Source organism: Mustela nivalis (genome assembly GCF_964662115.1).
Source record: "Mustela nivalis genome assembly, chromosome: 7".
Lineage (NCBI taxonomy): Eukaryota > Metazoa > Chordata > Mammalia > Carnivora > Mustelidae > Mustela > Mustela nivalis.
In genome coordinates, this window is record NC_139026.1 from 18,575,174 (window position 1) to 18,599,589 (window position 24,416).

A 24,416-nucleotide genomic window follows, 5' to 3' on the forward strand; every position below is an offset into this window, starting at 1 on the left:
AATGAATACTGTTTTTCTGAAAATAAATTAATTAATTTTTAAAAAAAACAAAACATTGTGGTCTGAGAATATGCAGGGAATCATCTCAGTCTTTCAGTATTGGTTGAGCCCTGATTTGTGACCAAGTGTGTAGTCTATTCTGGAAAAAGTTCCATGTGTGCTCGAGAAGAATGAGTATTCTGTCGTTTTAGGGTGGAATGTTCTGTATGTATATCTATGAGGTCCATCTGGTCCAATGTGTCATTCAGTGCTCTTGCTTCTTTATTGATTTTCTGTTTGGGTAATCTAATACTGAGAGTGGCATGTTAAGATCCCCTACTATTAATGTATTCATATCAATATGACTCTTTATCTTGATTAACAGTTGTCTTATGTAGTTAACTGCTCCCGTTTTGGGGGCATAAGTATTTACAATTGTTAGATCTTCTTGTTGGATAGACCCTTTACGAATGATGTAGTGTCCTTATTTATCTCTAACTACAGTCTTTAGTTTAAAATCTAATTTATCTGATATGAGACTCACTACCCCAGCTTTCTTTTGAGGTCCATTGGCATGAGAGATGCTTCTCATCCTTTCACTTTCAGTTTGGATGTATCTTTAGAGTTCCAAATGGGTCTCTTGTAGATGGCATATGGACGAGTCCTTTCGTTTTATCCATTCTGCAACCCTGTGTCATTTTATGGGAGCATTTAGGCTGTTCACATTAAGAGTAATTATTGAAAGATACGTTTTGACATCATGTTGCCTGTAAAGTACTTGTTTCTATAGATGGTCTCTGTAAATTTCTGTTCTGTGTCACTCTTGGGTTCTTTCTTCTTTAACAGAACCCTCCCTTAATATTTCTTGTAATGCCGGCTTGGTGGTCACATACTCTTTTAAACCTTGCCAGTCTTGGAAGCTCTTTATCTTACCATCCATTTTGAATGTCAGCCTTGCTGGATAAAGTATTCTTGGCTGCATGTTCTTCTCATTTAGTGTCCTGAATATGTCTTGCCAGCCCTTTCTGGCTTGCCAGGTTTCTGTGGACAGGTCTGACATTGTTCTGATAGACCTTCCTCTGTACCTAAGGAATCTCTTCCCCATAGCTGGCCTATGACTTATTTCACTCAGCATAATCTCTTCCAGTCCCGTCCATGTTGCTACAAAAGTTGGGTATTCGTCCTTTCTGATGGAGGCATAATACTCCATAGTGTATATGGACCACATCTTCCTTATCCATTTGTCTGTTAAGGGCATCTTGGTTCTTTCCACAATTTGGCGACCGTGGCCATTTTTTTAAGGAATCTTCATACTGTTTTCCACAGTGGCTATACCAAGTTGTATTCCCACCAAGAGTATATCAGGGTTACCTTTGCTCCACATCCTAACTAACATTTGTTATTTCTTTTCTTTCAGTAATACTCATTCTATCCAGTGGGAGGTGGTAACTCATTGTGGTTTTGATTTGCATTTCTCTGATAATTAGTGATGTTGAAGATCTTTTCATGTACCTATTGGTCCATGAATAGGGCCAATTGGTGGTATACCAATTGGTATGTCTTTTTTGTGAAACTGTCTATTCAGATCCATTACCCTTTTTTTTTTTTAAAGATTTATTTATTTGACAGAGAGAAATCACAAGTAGACAGAGAGGCAGCCAGAGAGAGAGAGAGAGGGAAGCAAGCTCCCTGCTGAGCAGAGAGCCCGATGTGGGACCCGATCCCAGGACCCTGAGATCATGACCTGAGCCGAAGGCAGCGGCTTAATCCACTGAGCCACCCAGGCGCTCCCATTACCCATTTTTTAATCAGGTTATTTGTTATTTTGCTGTTGGGTTTTATGAATTTTAGGTATTAATCCCTTGTCGGATATATGATTTGCAAAAATCTTCTCCCATTCAGTTGGTTGCCTTTTCATTTTGATGATAATTTCTTTTGCTGTGCAGGAGATTTTTAGTTTGATGTAATCCCATTTATTTATTTTTACTTTTGTTTTCCTTATTTTTGGAGTCAGATCCATAAAAATATCACTAAGACCAATATCAAGCAACTTATTGCATGTTTCCTTCAGAGAATTGTATGGCTTCAGGTTTTACATTCAAGTCTTCAAGCCACTTTGAGTTAATTTTTTGTGGTATAACCTAGTGGCCTAATTTCATTCTTTTGCATGTGGTTTTCCAGTTTTTTCAACATATTTATTGAAGAGACTATCTTTTCTCCTTTGTATAGTCTTCATTCCTCTCTCATAAATTGATTGTCCATATATGTATGTGGGTTTAGTTCTGGGCTGTCAGTTCTCTCCCTTCAATCTCTGTGATACTGTTTTTATTATTATAGCTTTGTGCTATGGTTTGAAATTGGAGCATGATATCTTTAGCTTTGTTCTTTCTCAAGATTGCTTTAGCTGTTAGGGTTTGGTTCCATACAAATTTTAGAATTATTTTTTCTCAAAGGCCATTGGAATTTTGTTAGGGATTGGATTGAATCTGTAGAATGCTTTGGGTAGTATGGACATTTTAATAATATTAGTTCTTCCAATCCATGAGCATGGGATATCTTTCCATTTATTTGTGTCTTCTTCAATTTTTTTTAATCAGTATCTTACAGCTTTCAGTATACAGGTCTTTCACCTCCTTAAAAGTTTCACTTCTTTAAAGTTATTTCTAGATATTTTATTCTTTTTGATAAAGTTTTGAATAGGATTGTTTTCCTAGTTTCTCTTTCTGATAATTTATTATTAGATTACAGAAACACCACAAATTGCCATATGTTGATTTTGTATCCTACTACTTTACTGAATTCATTTATTAGTTCTAACAGGTTTTTTTTGGTGCTATTGTTTGAGTTTTCTATGTATAGTATCATATTATCTGCAAATAGTGACCTTTTTTTTATTACTATGTTCAGGTAGCCACTCTATAGTACATAATTAGTTTTTGATGTAGTGTTCAGTGATTCATTAGTTAAGTATAACTGTCGCTCTCGCCAGCAAGAACGACTCGGAGACTCAGATAGTGGCGAACCTTTTTTATTAATCACTTTTTTCTTCCTTCTCCTCTAACCCCGGGCGCATGGGTGTTTATGCAGGCAGTGTTAACCAATCAGAATGCAGTGCTCATGCACCTCCCGCGTGAGTGGACCTAAATGAACAGCCAATCATATTCAGTCCCTTACAGCTCTTATAGTAGGCCTCCTGTACTGGCTCCCGACATATAACACCTAGTGCTCATCAGTTTCTTTACAGTTTGATGCCTTCTATTTTTTTTTTTTTCTGGCCTAATTGTTGTGGCTAGACTTTCAATACTATGTTGAATAAAAGTGAGGATAGTGGGTATCCTTGTCTTGTTCCTAATTTTAGAGGAAGAGCTTTCAGGTTTTCAGTATTGACTGAAGTTAGCTGTGGATTTGTTATATATCGCCCTTATTATGGTGACATGTGTTCCATCTGTACCTACTTTGTTCATAGTTTTTATCATAAGTGGTTGTTAATTTTTGCCACATGCTTTTTATGCATTTATTGAGATGATTGTATGATTTTTGTCCTTCATTTTGTTAGTGTGGCCTATCACGTTGATTTATTTGTGGATCTTGAACCATTCTTGCATCCCTGGTCATCATGATCCCTGATCATGATCCTTTTGATGTATTATTGAATTCAGTGTATTAATATTTTGTTGACGATCTTTGCATCTGTTTTCATCAGGGCATGTTAGCCTGTAATGTATGTATGTCTGCATGTGTGTGTGGTGTCCTTGTTTGCTTTTGATATTAGGGTAATGCCAGCCTCCTAAAATAAGTTTGGAAGCATTCCCTCCTCTTCAGATTTTTTTTTTAAGAGTTTCTTTCTTTTTTTTTTTTTTTTTTTTAAGAGTTTGAGAAGGATAGGTGTTAAATCTTTGGATGTTTGGTAGAAGTAACCATGAGTAAAGCTGTCTAGTCCTGGAATTTGTTGGGAAGTTTTGATTACTAATTCAGTCTTCTTTCTAGTAATTGGTTTATTTAGATTTTCTATTTCTTCAGTCTTGGAAGATTGCATATTTCTGGGAATTTATTCATTTCTTCTAGGTTGTCCAATTTTTTGGTAATTTTTCATAGTAGTGTCTTATGATCCTTTCTATTTTTGTGATGTCAGTTGTAACTTTTCGTCTTCCCTTTCTGATTCTGTTAGAGCCCGGTCTCTTTGTTAGTCTAGCTCAAGTCTTGTAAATTACTTATCTTTTCAGAGAACCAGCTCTTAATTTCATTGATCTTTTCTATTGTCAGTTAGTTCCAGTTTTAGTTCCATTCTGATCTTTAATATTTCCTTCCTTCTACTGACTTTGAGTTTCACTTCTGCTTTTTTTTTTTTTTTTTTTTTTTTTAGTTCTTTTAGGTGAGAAGGTAGATGGTTTATTTGAGATTTTTGTTACGTTTTTTTCTTGTGGTAGGCCTGTATTGCTATGATCATCCCTCTTCAAATTGGTTTTGCTACATCCTATAGATTTTGGTGTGTCATATTTCTGTTTTCTTTTGTGTCTGGGTTGTTCAGTAGCATGTTGTTAATCTCTACATTTTTATAGTTTTTCCAGTAATTTTTGTAAGTGATTCTACTTTCATACTATTGTGAGTGGAGATGATGCTTGATAAGATTTCAGTCTTCTTGAATTTATTGAGATTATTTTTATGCCCTGCTATGTGAACTATTCATGTACACTTGAGAAGCATGGATATTCTGCTGCTTTTGGATGGAGTGTTCTTTATATCAATTAAGTCCATCTGGCCTAATGTGTCATTTAAGGCTAATGGTTCCTTATAAATTTTCTGTTTGGATGATGTATCCATTGATTTAAGTGGGTGTAGTATATTGATTTGGCTGATGAAAGCATGTAATTGAGTCAAGCTATTGTGCAGACTTTGAACTGAACCAGCTCAGTTGGCATTTGTTCTGAGGATATTTATTCAAAAGACATTCATACCTTCCTCGCAGACTATGGAATGATCACAGTTATGGTTGCCAGAAATAAAAGTAACCACCTCAGCCTACTTATCATTTTCATAAGATGGGGTTTATTAGTAGTAACCAAAAGGATACTAGAAACCAAGAAAACTTTCTGTTAATTATATTGAAGGGATGTCCCACCCTCTAAAGGAATTCCTTATCTGCCAGTCATTTTTGTCTACCTCCTGCTATTCAACAGCATAATGGATTAAAGTTTGGGCTTTGGCTGGTTGGGGATAAGATAGACTTCAATTTACTAACTGAACGATTCCAAAGATAGTTTTTCTGCTTCCCTTTTTAAATTTTTACTGAGCTGGAGTCCCATTCAATGGGATTGCCACTTCTCAACCACTGGCTGGCAGACTGGCTAAGCACAGGACAGAAAAAAAATATATCAAATTATTGGTCCAGAGCTGGAGACTTTGATCACAAGAGAGAGAAATAATAGAAATATTAAAGAGATGGTATTAAAAAGCATTGTGGTCTGCCAATGACTAGTGAGCAAAAGATAAGGGAGCAGCTGGGAAGTAAAGGACCCCAAGATAAATAGCAAAAACCAGTATTTTCTGAGAGATCAATCAATCTTTCTTTCTTTCTTTCCTTCTAATATATAGTATTAGGTATGACATTGTTTGCTGTGTAACACAACAAAGGACAGGATATACCTGTGTTGATGAGCATTCAGAAGGGAAAAGACCAAAGTGCATTAGTTTGAATAAATGTAATGCTGAAATAAGTCTTACTAGTTACTATAGTATCAAAGTCTAAATTGTCATTTTTATAACCACCCCAGAAGTCTTTTTTTTTTTTTATAGTCAGTACAGTCTTGGCTCAGGAATTTAGTGTTTTACTGTTTCTTGTAAGACCACGTGTTGCCCTTGCTTAGAGCTATGACAGAACAGGATCAGTGTTTTGACAATTGACAACAGGATCGTGTGACATTATAAATTTATGTGCGCTGTAGTCAATATTGAAAAGTGTAACTTTTCAAGTGATGATAACTACTGTACTCTCTCCCCATAATGTACTCAGCAATATTTTTACTAACAATGCTTTTGTCACTTAATGTGCCTTAAATTTAATGTTAAAACCATTAAATTAAAGAAAATGAAAAATATTTTTAAACTACATAAATAAATGTTTTTCCAAAGTATGTTTATATATGTTTTTTATGTCCTTTTCTAAAGTGACTGCGGTTTTAAACACAAATACAAATATCTCTTTAATGAAAACAAACCAATGATATTTGTAGTTTATGCCTCTTTTCATGTTCAGAATCACAGAAACCAACTCAAACTAGCTCAGAAAGGGAAGTTACTGATTCACATAGCTAAAAAGTCTAAGTAGGACAGGATCTAGGAGTTTATTGTCATCTGTGCTTGTTGTCTGGCTGGTTGGTGTTCTCACTTTCCTAGCACCTCATTCCAACTTTACTCCTTGGCATAATAATTCACTTCTCTCCCATGTAATTGATCTTGCTCCTTGAAGCCAAGGAATTAGCACTTATGAAGGCTTTAATATTGTTAGATTTGCTAATTGGATAACATCAAGTGTGGAATATCATAGCTCATTTTTAGGGAATCATTCTGATTAGCCCTGATTGGGTCATGTGCCCTCCCTTGAATCAGTCTCTCTTCCCAGGGCAAGAAATGCTTACTGACTGGCCAATCCCAGATTATGTGACTGAAACAAGGAAGGGTACAGGGAAAGAATGGGGGCAGCAGGAATTGTGGTTGACATCCTTATTTGATTCACATAAATGGGAGAAAGGTGAGTATCAAAAAGAACAAGCACACAGCATCTGTGTAATGATTGGTATATATTTAGTTCTTCCTTCTCCTTTCCTTTCTGAATTTTGGCTCATTTTTTGTTGAAGTCAGCCTTAGTAACTTTAATAAGTGAGTTGAAATACTTATTTTAAAAGATAGTTAGACTAAGAAATGAGTTTGAAGTTAAAGTTTTAAAAATTTTGCTTTTATTAAGACTTTTCTATGGAGCACCTGGGTGGCTCATTTGGTTAAGCCGCTGCCTTAGGCTCAGGTCATGATCCCGGGTTCTGGGATCTAGCCTCACATCAGGCTCCCTGCTCAACAGGGAGCCTGCTTCTCCCTCTCCCTCTGCCTGCCGCTCCCCTTGTTTGTGCACGCTCTGTGTCAAACATATAAATAAAATCTTTTTTTAAAAAGACTTTTGTGGATAATCTTGGTGCCACAAATTATATAAGTATGATTATTAAAATGTAGATGCCAAAATAGTGGTTTTTATTGTGTAACCACTAAAGATTGAGATTTTTAAAAAATATACATGATACATTGTGAATGTACTCTGACTTTTTAAATTTATTTTTAAAAGATTTTATTTATTTATTTGACAGAGACACAGCGAGAGAGGGACACAAGCAGGGGGAGAGGGTTGGGGAGAAGTAGGCTTCTTGCTGAGCAGCGAGCCTGATGTGGGGCTTCATCCCAGGACCCTGGGATCATGACCTGAGCTGAAAGCAAACCCTTAATGACTGAGCCACCCAAGCACCTTGTACTCTGACTTTATATGTGTTTCTACATTTTGCTGATTAACTCTTTTTTAGTGATACTCATATATTTAGGACACTGAGAAACTGTTACAAAGTCCTCATATTCACATTTTAATAATGAATCCATTGAATTTTGAGAAACTAAACTTTAGCCCAGGACTTTAAGATAGCAACTTTTTCAGACATATCTTTAAAACTTTTTTGCATGAGGTCACCTGGGTGGCTCAGTTGCTTAAACAACTCTATCTCAGGTCATGATTGCAGGTTCCTGGGATTGAGCCCCATGTTGGGGCTCCCCGATCAACAGGGAGTCTGCTTCTACCTCTCCCTCTGACCCCACCCATTTCTCATGCTCTCTTGCTCGCACTCTCTCTCTCAAATAAATGGAAAAAAAATCTTTTTAAAAAACTTCTTTGCATGAAAAACAGGTCCATATATACAGGATCAAGCAAGAGCATTCTGATCATAACATAAAAAGCCAAAATTTTGTCCCCCTGTATATGATTATCCAGTCTGGAAATGATGGTATTGTTTTAAGCTTTATTATGAACTTTTCTATAAAGTTTTTTAACTTATAAAATATTTTCATATACATGACCTCTTTGATTCTGATATCTTGAAATTTTTCTCTTTTCTATATCCAAAGAGGACAAGTATGTGCTTTTTCTTTTGTCTTTCTAGCAATTCCAAATCAAAGTAGCCTAAAATTTATTTTTAAATGAATGAAGACAAACAATAACAAGTATTGGCAAAGATACAAAGAAAATGGAGCCCTCGTGCCCTGTTGGTGGGAATGTAAAATAATACAGCTACTATGGAAAACAATATTGCAGTTCCTCAAGAAATTAAGCATAGAATTATTGTATGGTAGAGCAATTCCACTTCTGGGTATATACCCAAAAGAAATGAAAGCACGGACTCAAGCATGTACTTGTATACCAGGTTCAAGTAGCATTATTCATAGTAGGCCAGAGGTGGAAGCAACCCAAATGCCCACCCAGAGGTGAATGGATAAACAAAATGTAGTATGTGCATACAAAGGAATATTATTCATCCTTAAAAAGGAAGGAAATTCTCATACCTATTGCTCCTGCCAAATGGTCTAATGTCACCGAATTTTAACAAAAAATTACCTTATATTGTGGCTCCCAAATGACTTAAAGTTCCCAAATGCAACATGAATTCTCTTTTTTTTTTCTTTATTCAGAACCCTCTCATCCCCACTTATTCCCATCTTTTCTGTTTCTGGGGAACTCCTACTCATATCCTAATACCCTTCACAAATATCTCCACTTCTCTGGAATCTTTTTTGACCAAACCTCATAAAGCGAGTTACTTTTTTCTTTTCACGTAAGCATAGTTGCTACATCTGTATTCATGTATATCACACTATATAATAGTAATTTGCTTTTCTGTCTCCCTCTGAAATATCCCCCTAAAATATCAGCTTCTTCAGGGCAGGAAGATTTTTCATTCATTTTTGTATCTCCAGCATGTAACACAGTTCCTGGCAAAATGGTGGGTATGTGATGATGATAATCATGATGGTGATGATGATGATGATACAAGATAGCATTTATTTAATATATTACTATGTGCCAAATATTATTTGATACACTTTATATATAATAATTCACTTTAATCATTATAACAATCCAGTCAATTAGTTGGATCCAGAGTGGTCACCTAGCTTCCCCAAAGCTGCGCAAATATGTAACAAGACTGGGATTGAATCCAAGCAGTCTGACTACAGAATCTGTGTTCTTAACCACTATACTCTTTAGCTGTGATGATCACATGTATTAAAAAATGGCTACACACATAAATTAAGTGTATTATTTCAGCTCCTCCTAGGCTTAAGCTGCTTTTGGCCTTAAGTATCATTTATTTTGGAGATATTATATACATTGTTTTATTTGTTTGAGCTGCCATAGATATAATTTGATGTAGTACTTAAATAATTACCTCTGGTGATTTTTTTCCTTTTTAGCAAAGTAAACACAGAAATCACCTGTATAGCAAAGAGAAATTTATTTGGAAAATATGTCTGGTATTCATGCCCACTACTCCTAGATTTCTTGTTTCTATGGAAAGCATTGAAGACTGTGGTCTTGTGTTAGTATTTTAGGCAGATGGAATATCAGTCAAAACTTAGACATGCTGTTTCCAGCTTTAAAGTTTACTGTATTGAGTACATGTGACTCCCTCTAAGTCCTAATCTTAAATTGTACAGCAAAGCGAATGGGTTTATGTTTGATCCATTGCTGGGAGGAATGCCAGCATTTCTGTTTTGTAGCTTGACAGGTATAATATTAAAAAACATAAGCCAAAAATCAGCCATAATTTTTAATAACTAATATAAATATTGTAGATTGTACATTTTTTATTTTGAGTAATAGTAATTATATTTGTGGCAAAGAAGAGTTTTATTGGTTGGTGTCCTAATTCTTTTTTTTAATTACATTTTTTAAAAAATTTCTTTTCAGCGTAACAGTATTCATTGTTTTTGCACCACACCCATGCAGTGCTCCATGCAGTCCGTGCCTGCTATAATACCCACCACCTGGTTCCCCCAACCTCCCACCCCTCGCCCCTTCAAAACCCTCAGATTGTTTTTCAGAGTCCATAGTCTCTCATGGTTCACCTCCCCTTCCTAATTCTTGAGTAAAAATCAGAGTCTGGTAATTTTCGGTTATTAAGATAGAACAGCTATATCATTTTTCCTTTCCCTCTTAATTTCCCCAGAAGTATACTTTACTTGCTTAATGATAGTATTAGCATATTGATTAGATGATTTACTAACAAACACTATAGAGCCTATCTAGTTGACTATTTTGATAACACCATTAAAATTTCATTTGATTTATTATAATCTATCCCTGCAAAGTTGGAGTTTAATCATTCTCATATCTCCTTGTTGTGCCTAGGGAACCTTTGAGACATTTTTACCAACTCATACTTTTTATATTCATTCGATGAAGATAAAGTATAAGTGAAAATATTCAACAAACACTAAGAAACTTCTTTTACCAGGCTCTCTTCTACCCTGCAAAATTTCCATATTGTTTGTGTTTCTTAATAGCCATTCTTTTCACTCTCTTCCATTTTTAAATTCCTTTCTGCAGCTTTCCTGGAACATGAAGATTTTCTTTTCTTCCCATTTCTAGCTTTCCTTTCTCTGTACCTCCTGTACTCTTAGAGGCCACAGAGATGTAGCACTGGGCATGCCTGCCTCTCCACATCGCATTTCTATCTGTAATTGGGTCTCCCTGGAAATGAGAAGCAGAAAGTGCTGAAGTAGTATGTTTTGTAAGGACTGGCAAGAGAAAACAGTGCTGGAGAAGCCAAAGAGAAGCATGCTGTGGAGAGCAGGGGACTCTCTCGGTTAAGGACACAGACTTGGCAGATTTATTAGCAGCAATATTCTAGCAGCAATGAACCAAATTTACAGGTAGCAAACTCATTTTTCAACTGGTAAAACCTTCAAAAATTGTTCCCTTCTCTTTCAGAAGGCCAGATGCTCCAGTGCCTGATGGTGAAGGTGAAAAAATTACAGAAGAAAGTTCAGACAGTGAATCTTCTTTTAGTGACTAAGCTTAATTTTGATAACAGTTACATATACATGTGTAGGTATACATTTACATTCTATAAGAAAGAGAACCTGACCTTGAACTTTTAGTCATAAAAACATCAAATGACCATATATCCACCACCAAACTTCCTCTATGTTTAAATAAATAAATAAAGAATTTATAACCTGGCATTATGTCTTGTTACCAAAACACAGGGCTGTGACTGAAAAATAGAATAACTTAAATAAAGTCCTATTAGTGCTAGGAATGCTAAGATGGGCTATTTCGGGGATGCGGTGAGCATTGAAAATGAACCCAGTGTGAGTTGCCAATCAAAAATAGATTCGGTGTTGCTGTGAAATGTGTAAACCTGGTGATTCACAGACCTGTACCCCAGGGGATAAAAATATGTGTTTACAAAAAATAAAAAATTTAAAAAAAAAAGTAGAATAAAAATAAAATAAAATAAAAGTTGCAATTAAAAAAATAAAATAAAAATAAAATACATTAAAATTTAAAAAATCGACTACAAAAAAGGTGAATTTGACTAAGTAAGTTATTCAACTTCTGTGACTGTTTTAACATGAAAAGTATTATGTGCGTTTGTATTGTAAGAGTGGCTAAGGAAGTTTTTGACAGAGACTAATACCAGATTTAAATTTTCTGTGACAACTTGAACCTTATATGTCATAGAAAGTATGAATTTGGAATTTATTGGTCATATTTATTAGCATGTAGAGCTTTTCTTCACTTGTCCGTTAGTTCCTATACTATTAAAGTGTCAGATATTCTTAGAATATTATCAGGTAGAAATTGAATTAAAGGTAGTTTCAATGTGTTTCAGAGTGAGTAAGCATCATGTGATCAACTCTTTTATTGCCTAAACAGGAAAAAAAAAAAAAATTAAAAATGCTCTCCTCACCTCACCTCTACTACACAGTGCAGAAAATTTCTAAAGTACTTACATGAAAAGATACATATGCATTTGATTAATGGTTTAGCCCACCTGAAAGCAGACCCTAAGAAAAGCCTTGGGTTTAAGTATGTCATTTGTGAAGTAATTACAGGATGCAGAAGTAAGAGAACAGAAAGAGCAAGAGGAAGAGTACCTTTACAAAAGTGTATGATTAAAGTTGCCATTTTGGGCTCTAAGACCTGAGGAGCTTTTAAAATGCCTCCCATAAATGCCCACCTAATATAGATAGGATAATTATTAACCAGTTTCCATCCCCCATTAGTTGAAAGCTGCCTCCAGGTGCATTGACTAACCCCACACTTCAGGGCTGTACTTTTGTGTGGGAAGGTGGGCTTTCCCAACATTAAAAAAGGACTTGGAGGGGTGCCCGGGTGGCTCAGTTGGTTAAGCGGCTGCCTTCAGCTCGGGTCATGATTCCAGGGTCCTGGGATCGAGCCCCGCATCAGGCTCTCAGCAGAGAGCCTGCTTCTCTCTCTCCTCATCTCCCTGCCACTCTGCTTACTTGTGCTCTCTCTCTAGCTGTCAAATAAACAAATAAAATATTTAAAAAAAAAAAAAAAAAGGACTTGGAACAGAAAAGAGAAAGATGTATGGCTCACACTTGTGGTGGAATTTCACTAGCAAAAAAAGGAACAAGTCTGAGCTCAGAACTGTGAAGTACAGTTGTGGCTGATAGCAGAAGTGGTAAGAGGATGTGATGTTGGGCCAAAGAGGTGTTGCTCAGTAGTTCTTGCCTGTGCAGAACTGCTTGAGTCCCATGTTAAATCCACTCCATCATCGAGTCTTCAAGGTGGTGCTCAGCCACATTCTATAAAAAGACTACCGAGAAAGATTAGACAAGCTATAGTTCCTGTTATTACTGAACCCAAGGCCAAAATATATTCATTATCTCCCTCCTCCACCCCCCATTTGAGGTTTTCTTTGCTCTCTGCCAGAAATTCAACTGGTATAGTTTGGTTGACTGCTAGAGTGAACCAGATCTTCATCCCTTCAGGGATCTAGGGTCTTGATTACTTTGCCCTTTTTAAGTCTATGATTATCATAGTTGTTTGTTTGCTGTTCTCACCAGCTTTGGAAGCACCAAGACATGCCCCCAGTGAATCACCTGAGTTCCAGCACAGCCTCACTGTTTCATTTTGTAGTCACATTCCTAGCTTTTCTTGTTAACCAACATATTAATTCCCCTTTCTTGCCTGTTGTCCCATAGACATGAGCAGCCCAACAGGACCAGGTGGCAGCTGTAGCTTCAGTTTTGTGGAATCCTTACAGTGCCTCCTGGTGGAAGTGTGCCAGCTGCTTCTCTTTACCCTGTCAGGATACAGGACCTCCAATCCAACAAAGCTTAAGGTAGTAGGAATGGGAAACACATTTTACAAGTAGCTCACTGGGAATGGTGGTAAGAAAAGCCAATCCTATTTCTATCCTCTTGGTTCCTGCACCTTGCCTTTGGGGACATGGCATCATATACTGTTCATTGGTATACTGCATGTATCATGTCCTGGAAAATAATACCTTAATCCTACAGGATGTTATACCTGAGCTGATGCCTAATCTGGCCATAGTTATCCTAGATTAACTGCTTCTGGATAATACTCTATGTGTAGGTTCATTGATCTAATCGTTCATGTTCATTTGCTATAAAATAGATCCTTGGTCTAATGCAACGTAATGCAGGATACTGTGTTGGTAATAGGCATTCTAGATTCTAAGATTGCTATCTTAGATATGATGGCAGAGGTACTGCTGGAAAGGAGGGCAAGCCTATATTAAGAGTACAAATTGATTACTATGGACTGAATTACTTCCTCCTCTGGGGTGGAAGGAAATTAATGCACACAACTTGTTACCAAGTAGCTAGTTGATTTCAGAAAAGGGATAGTACCAAATGATTGGTCTTTGCTTGTGACAGATCACTTTTCAATAGTAGTAGTAACTAGATCGTCCTAAATGAGAAAAAACCCAAGCTGTTGGGCCCATCCCATGCCTAGCCTCCAATTCTGTCACCATGAATACTCTATTCATAGGTTTGTTGTGCAAGCCTGGAGTGGTTACGGAAAAGACGGACTGAAATCTATTGGAATCATCCTGTGTGCCTGATCTCTACTTTCTCATGTGAATGTTCTCTTACTGACATTCCATGATGCAAAAATCTGCACATTTTTCCATAATCAAAAACAGTTTTTTATTCTTAACTGAAGCCACGTCTTTGTCAGCACGGATGACCAAGTGTACTGTTTGAAGCTCTGTCCGTCAGGAAGATTTTTCCCTCACCACTGATCTCTATCACTTCCTCTGAGAGAGACAATAGTGTAGAAGCCAGCCATTGTTGGCTCACACCCACAGAGCAAGCTGGTCCCTCCATGAACAAGGCCTACTTTTTCCTTCTCTGTCACCTGGCATATTAATATTTTTAAAAAGTGCTTCAGTTCCTCACCTCTCCCTCTCTCCATGCCTTTTCCCATATAATTTTTCATTGCCTTCCTACTCTGGGTGGAGCATTCTGCCTCACCTTTTGATTCTGAACTTAGCCATGTGGTTTTGCTTTGGACCAATAGAATGTCCGCAAATATGATCCAAGCAGAGGCTTGAAAAATACTTGGATGATTGGTCTTGCTTTCTCTTGTACCTCTGCCACTGACATAAGAATATGACTGGGATAGTCTGATGAAAAGTGAAAAATATGTGGAGCAGAGCTAAGTTGTTCCAGTCACCCTGCAGCCAAGCTTAAAATGTGAGCAATCCCAGCCAAGACTAGAGCATATGTCTAGCCTTTTCCCAGCTGCCCTTAGATGTATGAATGATAAATGTTAATTGTTGATTCTCATAAAGATTTTTTTATTATGTTATGGCATTACTGTAGCAATAAATAACTGATACATCTGATCATAGGAAATTTCCCATGAGATCTTAGCAATAGGTTAAAGGAGATGCATTTGTGCAAGAGAGGTAAATGGTAGGGGGACTCTAGGCTACCTGTCCATGCAATTTACACATGCCCTCTGGACTAACTCAGGCTTGGTTCCAAATGCATCATTTCCATCGAACGATAGATTACTACTGTGACTATCTACTATCTGACCTTACGATTTGGTGAATCTGATAGTACTGATTGCATGATTGGCAGCTCCAGTTAATCACTTGACATCAGATTTTTAATTTCTGATGAATACCACAGGCATGCCAGGAGTTGCTTTTCAAATAATGAGAAGGCATGACTTTGCTCTGAACTTAAGGTCTGTGCTATTAAAACTTGCCAGAGATCATACACAGTGTCCTACCTCGGGTATCTGTAGTATCAATGGATAATCTGTCATGTAATCAGCTGAGCAGCAGGGCAGCTTATGTCACAGCCTGAACCTGGAGCACAGCCCTCTCTGCTCTGGACTCTATTTGAAACTAGCAGCCTTCCAAGTCTCCCCACAGATGGGTGAGAGCAGTATTCGACTTTCAAAAGCCAAAGCCACCAACATGCTATACCTCTTTATTAATTAATGGTAGAGGGTGCAAGTTCAGTAACTTGTCCTTTTTTTTTGGTCTATGTTCAGTTAGTCAACATATAATACATCATTAGTTTTTAATGTAGTGTTCAGTGATTCATTAGTTGTGTATCACACCCAGTGCTCATCACAGCCCATGCCCTCCTTAATACCTATCATCCAGTTACCCCCGTCCCCACTCCCTCCTCCCTTCTTTAACCCTCAGTTTCCTGGAGTCTAGAGTCTCTCATGGTTTGTCTCCCTCTCTGATTTCTTCCAATTCAGTTTTCCTTCCCTTCCCTTATGTTCCTCTGCGCTATTCCTTATGTTCCACCTATGAGTGAAACCATATGATAATTGGTCTTTCTCTGCTTGACTTACTTCTCTTAGCATAGTACCCTCCAGTCCCATCCATGTCAGTGCAAATGGTAGGTATCCATCCTTTCTGATGGCTGAGTAATTTGTCCTTTACCCTGGAGGGGATATCCCAGCATCCTTTGGACCATTGGACCCCTAAAATCTGCAAGGATCTGAATCTTCTATCTTCTAGCCTGTGTCTTGTATCTTCTATCTTATAGGGCACCAAGGGTCCTTTCCATTTCCTCTTCACTAAATCTTTAGCCTAATTTACCAATACAAGTTACCAGCATGAGGTTTTGTGGAATATCAGATGAACAAAATTCCTGCAGACTACCTAGTGAGAGAGTAGGAGAATTTACATAACCCTATGGCAGTAGGTTAGAATACATTGATATCCTTCCTACGTATATATAAACACTTTCAATGTTCTTAATGATTGAAAAAAAGTTTTCCAGGTTAACAGTCATATACCATGCCAGAGGCTGTGTTCATAAGTTCCAGGAGAGGTATCATATGTGGCATAGGAGTCATGATCAGCATGATCACTTGGTTAAGTTTATGATAGTCCTTTGTCTTCTACTGTGGTCCTTGTGATTCAGCAGGGTGATACATGTGAATGCATAAGGCATCATCCTTGCATCCTTTAAGTGTTTGAAGATGGTACTAATCTCTGCTATTCCACTCAGAATGCATTATTTTTTCTGGTTTACTATCTTGGCTGGGTGGCTGGTATAGTTTTAGGGATTTCTACTTGATCCTCCCTACCATAATGGATTTTATTTCATAGGTCAGGGAATTGATATGAAGCTGTTAAGAATATCCCAAGTATGTACTCAGAAACCAGGGAAATAGCCACAGGGACCTACCTCATCCAACTGAAAGTACTATAAGATGGACTGGAGCCCAGACTTTATTTGTTACCTGGTGTCCATAACACCACTCTAACTGAGGGAAGATGGTGACAGATACTTGATATCAAGTCAATTTGGTCCTCTATCCAACATTTAAAAGATTTAAGTATTCCCCTTTATCCATTGTACAGTGACTTTGACAAATAACTTGTGGTTCTTTAGAGAAAGAGTAAGGAAATTTCTTTTTATATATACTTGTAGTGGAAACGGTAGCATTTTTCTTTTTTTAAAAAATTTTATTTATTTATTTATGAGAGAGACTGGGGAGGGGGCAGGCAGCAAGGAGCAGAGGGAGACGGAGAAGCAAAGACTCTACACAGAGTACAGAGCCTGACATGGGACTTGATCCCACAACCTCAAGATTGTGACCTGAGCCGAAATAAGAGTCAGCTACCCAACCAATTGCCCAGGTGCCCCAAGGTGGCATTTTTAAAGGGCTTTGGCCTCCTTTTCGATGGATGGACATAATGAGATAATAATTAAAGGAAAACACTTTTTTATAGCAGCTGACATCAGCCTTCTCACCGGTCCATGCTTTTTTGGGATTTTACAATTAAAGCTACACTCTAGTCTACTACCTTCTACCTTGAGCATGAGGTACACCATGGTATATTAGTCACCAACACAGATCCCTGCTTACCAGGGAATCTAGATTGCCGCTTCGGCCTGTTGCTACTTTGCCACTGATGGTTGAATATCACCACCTGCTTCCTGCCATTATGGAATCCTACCATCTCAGTTAATACTAAAGTGTCCAATTCTGTGGCATCATATCCCCTCCTGTGAATTCTGGTCTACAGAATGTAGCTACCCTGACTTTTCTCAGAGATGTTGGTGCCAGCTTCATTAGTGATATTCTTTATTTCCTTAGTAAAGAGAATTCTCTAGATCCTTCTGGGAAAGTAGTGGGTTGTCTCTCTCAACACAAGAAATAAATCCATTCTAACATTCCCACCCCTCAGCCACGGAGCTGTTCCTCAGTACTTTACGGGCAATTTCAGCATCTCCATTTCACTTACTGTAGACCATCCTGACCAAATTTCATGAAGTTATCCCAACAGCCTATTAGCACCAGCTCCATTGCCAGGGTGTTGCTCTGGAGTCATGAGAGAGTGCTCTCATGTCAATAAACTCTCCTCTATCCAGCCTTATATTCTGCTCACTCCGGTGCGACACGTTCAGGATCTCTTCCCACACATGTTCTCCAGATTTCTTCCAGTGCTTGTTAGCCAGTTCCTAAAATTCTTTCAGTAAATAGGCTCTTTCTTCCCAGATCAAGGACTATGTTTTCTCTCTCAGCTGAAACTTGACATTATTCTCAAGGCAATGGGGAAGTTAATTAAATCCTGAGGTGGTAGGGGGTTATTGTACATGGAAGGCATCCATTTCAAGCCAACACTGAATGGCCTCCAGGTAAGGCAAGGCTGCTCTCCTCAAGTAAAGGAGAAAAGACTGCTTTGGCTGGCATGATGTTCAAGCTGCTCAAGCACATCCACCCATATTTTTTCATCTCAAGTCCGTCCCCCTCCTTCGGTATCAGGACTGTGACTTTAACAAAGCAGACTTGAAGAGGCTGCATATATCATCTCCTTTGCAGGTCTGCCATCCTTAAACTCTGGGCCTGAGTTTCACCACAGCTCTCCTACAGCTAAGGAGATAAAAGGTCTCTTTAAAGACTGCAGAAGTGGCCTTTTGGCTTTCAGTGTGCCTTAGAAGACAGTTGGTAGATTTGAGTCTTTTACTTCTTTTTTTCTAGGTTCCCCAGACAATTAACAAATACTAGTCAATTCCACAATTCTTTGCCCCCAAACCATTCTAGTGACAGAGCGAGTGGATAACTCATGGCTTCTTGTCCCATTCCATCATAGGTGAGATTCTTATGAGTTGTAATGTACACCAGAGATTTCCATCATCCTGTTTATTCTTACAATAGGAGAGGGGACCAAGTTCTGGAAACCTATCCTAAGGATCTCCTTTCCACTATCATACCAAAGTCCTATGTTGTATTCCTCCTAAAAACAGATCTCAAGACACACACTCAGGCACAAGAAGTTTATTTGTGAATTAATCCCAGGAGGCAGGAATGAGAGATCAGGAAAAATGACACAGGGAAGAAAATATGATACAAGGATATATTACAAAGATTTCTACTGTGAGTGCTTGGGAATTGATTCCAAGACTACCATCTCCTTAGAAATGAACAGGTGCATAAAAAATTAGTTCAGATCTTCTATATCTTTGATGAAATTTTTTTTTTTCTGAGAAGGATGTTTTAGGAAATCTATTCTCAAACACTTTCTACAATCAAAATGTATTCTTTTATATTAAACAAAATAGTTTTTATCTTATAAAACAAATAAAAAATAAAGTACAAACAAAACAAAAATGAACAGGTTTTTCCCAGAATTGTCCACCAGAAGGACTGACTAGAGGCCAGATCATCTGTCCACTAACCCTGGACCCATTGATTGAGGGCTTTACTCCTCTACATTTCTGGGATATAATTGCCTATGCACCTTGGTGGCTCCATGGCCTTGGAAAGGACACTTTGTCAGAAAGTGGAGAAATGGGACATTCATTGGAGGTGAGTTGCTATCACCAAAAGGTGAGTCTGAGATTGAATATAGAAATCCACTACAGCTGTGGCTAACATCCAAGGTGGGACGGGGAGGGGGGTGCATTGTAGGGCACTACCAGAAGCTTCCACTACAGACAGAGCTGCTTCAAAGGAACATGTTGACCTGAACTTACCTTTATTTAAAATCTATAATTTTTGTCTTGGATATAAAGAAAATTGGATGGTAAGCCACACAAGATTTCCAGAAATTTTTCATTACAAATTTTAGTTTTTTTAAAATCTTCCAAGAATGAGCAAAGGATAAACAATGACTAAATCTGTATTTTTATAGTCTGTTGTAATTACAATACAATTTTTAAATGTTTCCTTTTACACATACCCTGCAGAGTTTTTCTGTGAAAGTTTTATATCTGAACCAGAGCATGGCTCCTGTTAGAGAATAAATTATGTCCGTGTGCTCTTAAAGAGTGCCCAGACAACATAACATTCAGTGAAACTGTTTTGTTCTGATCAAGTTCTTCACAAAAACAAGCTTAATTTCCAGGATCCATGAAAAACTTAAATTCTCACAATTTTGTACAGGACTATGTTAATTTGTAACATTGTTACTTTGTAACATTGCTCTTGCAATGGTGCCAAAGTATCTTTTCAAAAACTTTTGCTTTTACCTTTCTCCTTAGGAAGATGAATAACAAAAGCACTGACACTAAAGTGAGTGCCACTCTGATTTGGATTCTCAATAGAAATCTTAAACAAGAGACACTTATCTTCCTTTGGAAAATGAGGTGTAAAGATTTTGTGACTCCATTTTCTCTCTTCCCAAGATAGTATTACTTTAGATTGGCAGCTTACAAGTAAATAAACTTGAGAAAAATTCATTTTATAATATCTACAAATCATTTATTAGTCATCAATGTATACTTATGTTCAAATTGATATGAGTAGATTAAAATACTTAAGAATTAAGCACTTCGTAGTTAACTTTACAAATTTTTTTTTAGTAAATTTTAAGTATTGGAATAATATTTTTAAATCTAGAAGAAACCTTAGCAAATGTCTAGTCTAATTGCCTCATTTTTACAAATGAATGAACTGAAATGCAGAGAGGTTGAAGGATTCTCCCAGGAAATATAAGAAAGAAAAGAAGTTTAGTTATATAAATAAAAATACTGTATCAGTAATATCCTTATCTTAAATATTAATGCTTTTGGTTATCTGTATAAAAGCAAAATACTTAAATTTTTAGTAATCTTATTAAAAGTTTACATTGTAATCTGCAAAGTGGAGTTGTGAAATTTTTTTATATTTAAGTATATTCTAACATCAATCTCCATTTTTTCACTTGTATTATAATATGTGGCCATGTGGCAATCAAGTAGAATTACTTCTACATTTTCATGGGGATATCTTAACCATACTGGTTTATGCTTTGCTTTACTGTAATTCTAGTTTTCCAAGTCAAACCTTAGAAAATTATAAGAAGCTGGCAGTATTGTTTTTAAATGGCCAGTATAAACATAGAATACATAGATAGCAAAGTCAAAAAGCCTCAAGGATAAAAAACTTATGACATAATTCCATAAAAGAAACAAACCATCAAAAATCACTCCTAGGGCGCCTGGGTGGCTCAGTGGGTTGGGCCGCTGCCTTTGGCTCGGGTCATGATCTCGGGGTCCTGGGATCGAGTCCCGCATCGGGCTCTCTGCTCAGTGGGGAGCCTGCTTCCCTCTCTCTCTCTCTGCCTGCCTCTCCGACTACTTGTGATTTCTCTCTGTCAAATAAATAAATAAAATCTTTAAAAAAAAAATCACTCCTAAAAAAATAATCTGAACAGCCTTACATCTACTAAAGAAGTTGAATATACAGCTAAAAACATTCCCATAAAGAAAACTGGACACCCACGTGACTTCATTGGTGAATCCTACCTAATATTTAAGGAAGAAATAATACCAAAATCCTACCATGCATAAGGAAGAAATAATGTCAATTATACACAAACTATTCCAGAAAATTAACAAGGGGGAACTACTTTCTGAGTCATTCTATCAGACCAATATTAATCTGATGCCAAAATCAAACAGACACTATAATAAAACTATAGGCTGATATTCATTACAAAAACAGAGGTAGATGTTCTTAAAATTTTCTTAGCAAATTTAATTTAATACTATAGAAGACACACAGATGAATACACACATATTCACTAGAAATATGACAAGCTGATCATGTATCATTAGGGAAATAAAATTAAAACAATGAGATTATGCCATTTACCTAGTAGAATGACTAAAATCCAAAATCCTGGTAATACTAGATGCTGGAAAGCCTGAAAGCAACACTAAAACTCCTTTATAAAGCTTATGGAAATGAAAATTGTGGGACCACTTCGAAAAACAGTTTGGCAATTTCTTAAAGCTAAATATCATTTTACCATATACTACCCACACACCTAGGTATTTATCCATTTGGGTTAGAAACTTATATCCACACAAAAGCCTATCCATGAATGTTAGTATTATTCATAATTCTCTAAACTAGAAACAACCAAGATGTCTTTCAGTATGTGAATGAATAAACAATTTCTAATATATCCTTACAATGGAATATTACTCAGTAATGAGAGGAAATGTGTTATCAAGTCATGAAAAGATTCAGAGGAACTTGAAAGTATATTGGTAAGTGAAAAGTCTGCATATTGTATGATTCCAAATACATGACATTTTAGAAAAGCCAAAGCTACACAGATAGTAAAAAAAAAAAAAAAAATCAGTAAGGATGTAAGGGGAGTGAAGGTAGAATGAATAGGTGAAGCACAGGGTATTCTAAAGGTAATTAAACTATTCTATACGAAAGTGTAATATGATGGATACTTACCATTATTCATTTGTCAAAACCCATAGAACTGTACAACACAGAGTGAACCTTAATGTGAACTATGGACTAGCTAATAATAATGTACCAGTATTAGTTCCTTAATTGTAAAAAAAAAAAAAGTCCATTAATTATAACAAATGCATCACACTAATGCGATTTGTTAATAATGGGGGAAACTGGAATGAGGGGAGTGGAATATATATATCAAATTTCTGTACTATTTGCTCAATTATTCTGTAAATGTAAGCTATCCTAAAAACACTTCTTATTTTTCTTCCTTAGAGATGAGAATGAAATAATGGTTTTTTGAAGTTTTTTTAAAAAATTCCAGTTAACGAACATATAGTTCAGTATAATATACTGTTATATTAGTTTCAGGTGTACAATATAGTAATTCAGTACTTCTGTAAAACACCTGGTGCTCATCACAAAAAGTGGACTCCTTAATCCCTATCACCTATTTAACCCATCTCCCACCCACCTCCATTTTGGGAACCCATCAGTTTGTTCTTTGTAATTAAAAGTCTTGTTTCTTGGTTTGCCTCACTCTCTTTTTTCCCCTTTGCTCATTTGTTTTGTTTCTTAAATTCCACACACAAGTGAAATCCTGTAGTATTTGTCTTTCTCCAACTGACTTATTTTGCTCAGCATACTACTCTCTTAACTCTATCAATGTCATTGCAAATAGCAGATTTTATTCATGTTTATGGCTGAGCAGTAATCCATTATGTGTGTATGTATATACAGACACATATATTTATATACAATACATATATACATACATATACTACACACACACACACACACACACACACACACACACACACATCTTCTTTCTCCATTCATCATGGATTGGAAGAACAAATAATATTAAAATGCCTATAGTACCCAAAGCAATCTACACATTTAATGCAATCCCTATGAAAATTCCAACAGCATTTTTCACAGAGCTAGGAAAAACAACAAAGGATCTGAAATGGCCAAAGCAACCTTAAAAAAGAAAAGCAAAGCTGAAACAAACAATTTTGGACTTCATATTACAGAGCTGTAGTGATCAAGACAGTATGATACTGGAACAAAAATATTTGACACATAGATTAATAGAACAAAATAGAAAACTCAGAAATGAGCCCACAACCATATGGTTAATTAATCTTCAACAAAACAGGAAAGAATATCCAGTGAGAAAGACAGTCTCTTCAGCAAATGATCTAGACCACTGTCTTACAGCATACCCAAAAGTAAATTCAAAATGGATTAAGAGCATAAATATGAGAGCTGAAACCATAAAAATCCTAAAGGAAAACACAGTAACTTCTTTGACATCAGCAGTAGCAGCTTCTTACTAGATATGACTCCTGCAGCAAAGGAAATAAAAGCAAAAAAACTACTGAGACTTCATCAAAATAAAAGGCTTCTACACCACAGAAGAAAAAAATCTACAAAACTGAAAGGAAACCTATTAAATGGGAGAGGATATTTGCAAATGATACATCCAATGAAGGGTTAGAATCCAAAATACATAAAGAACTTAGAAAATCAACACCCAAAAATGAATAATCAGTGGAAAAATAGAAGACATGAATAGAATTTTCCAAAGAAGACATATAGATGGTCAACAAACACATGAAAAGATTCTCAGCATCACTCACCATCAAAGAAATGCAAATCAGAACTACAATGAGATATCACCTCATGCGTATCAGAATGGCTAAAATCAACAACACAAGAAAATAAGTGTTAGTGAGGTTGTGGAGAAAGGGGAACCCTCTTGCACTGTTGGTGGGAATGCAAACTGGTGCAGCCAGTATGAAAAACAGTATGTAGTTTCCTCAAATTGTTAAAAATTCTATTCAATCTAGTTACACTGTTAGGAACCTCAACCTCACTAGTAGAGTACACCTATTCCTTAAAGTTGGGTAATTGTATTTTGAATCCTGGGAATGTTGAAATTAATAAGGAGGTAATAAAGAAAATCAAATTCATAGTAAAAAAAAAAAAATAGAACTACCCCACGATCCAGCAATTGCACTACTAGGTATTTACCCAAAGAATACAAAAATAGTAATTTGAAGGGCTGTATACATCCTGAAATTTATAACAGCATTATCTACAATAGCCAAATTATGGAAACATCCCTAGAACATCCATTTTTAAATAATTCATATCCAGGTGGAGTTTA

The 24,416-nt window shown here is 36.6% G+C and overlaps 1 protein-coding gene and 1 long non-coding RNA gene across 12 annotated transcripts in view; both read left to right on the top strand.

Moving 5' to 3' along the window:
- The window catches only part of WASHC3 (WASH complex subunit 3), a 128,742-nt gene that overhangs the window by 42,867 nt on the left and 61,459 nt on the right, over window positions 1-24,416 (top strand). For 4 of the 11 annotated variants that reach the window (XM_082739146.1, XM_082739140.1, XM_082739144.1 and 1 more), the window contains exon 7: window positions 10,997-11,248. The exons of 3 other annotated variants lie outside the window; for them this stretch is intronic. In XM_082739146.1, the coding sequence (XP_082595272.1) occupies window positions 10,997-11,081 (85 nt within the window). In that variant the 3' untranslated portion in view covers window positions 11,082-11,248. Of the gene's footprint in view, window positions 1-10,996; window positions 11,249-24,416 lie in introns of those variants that run through there. 4 more of the 11 variants (XM_082739148.1, XM_082739147.1, XM_082739145.1 and 1 more) reach the window with 1 other exon arrangement.
- Window positions 21,169-22,770, top strand: LOC309868943. Its single transcript, XR_014313901.1, has 2 exons — window positions 21,169-22,137; window positions 22,177-22,770. It is a non-coding gene; the product is annotated as an uncharacterized lncRNA (long non-coding RNA).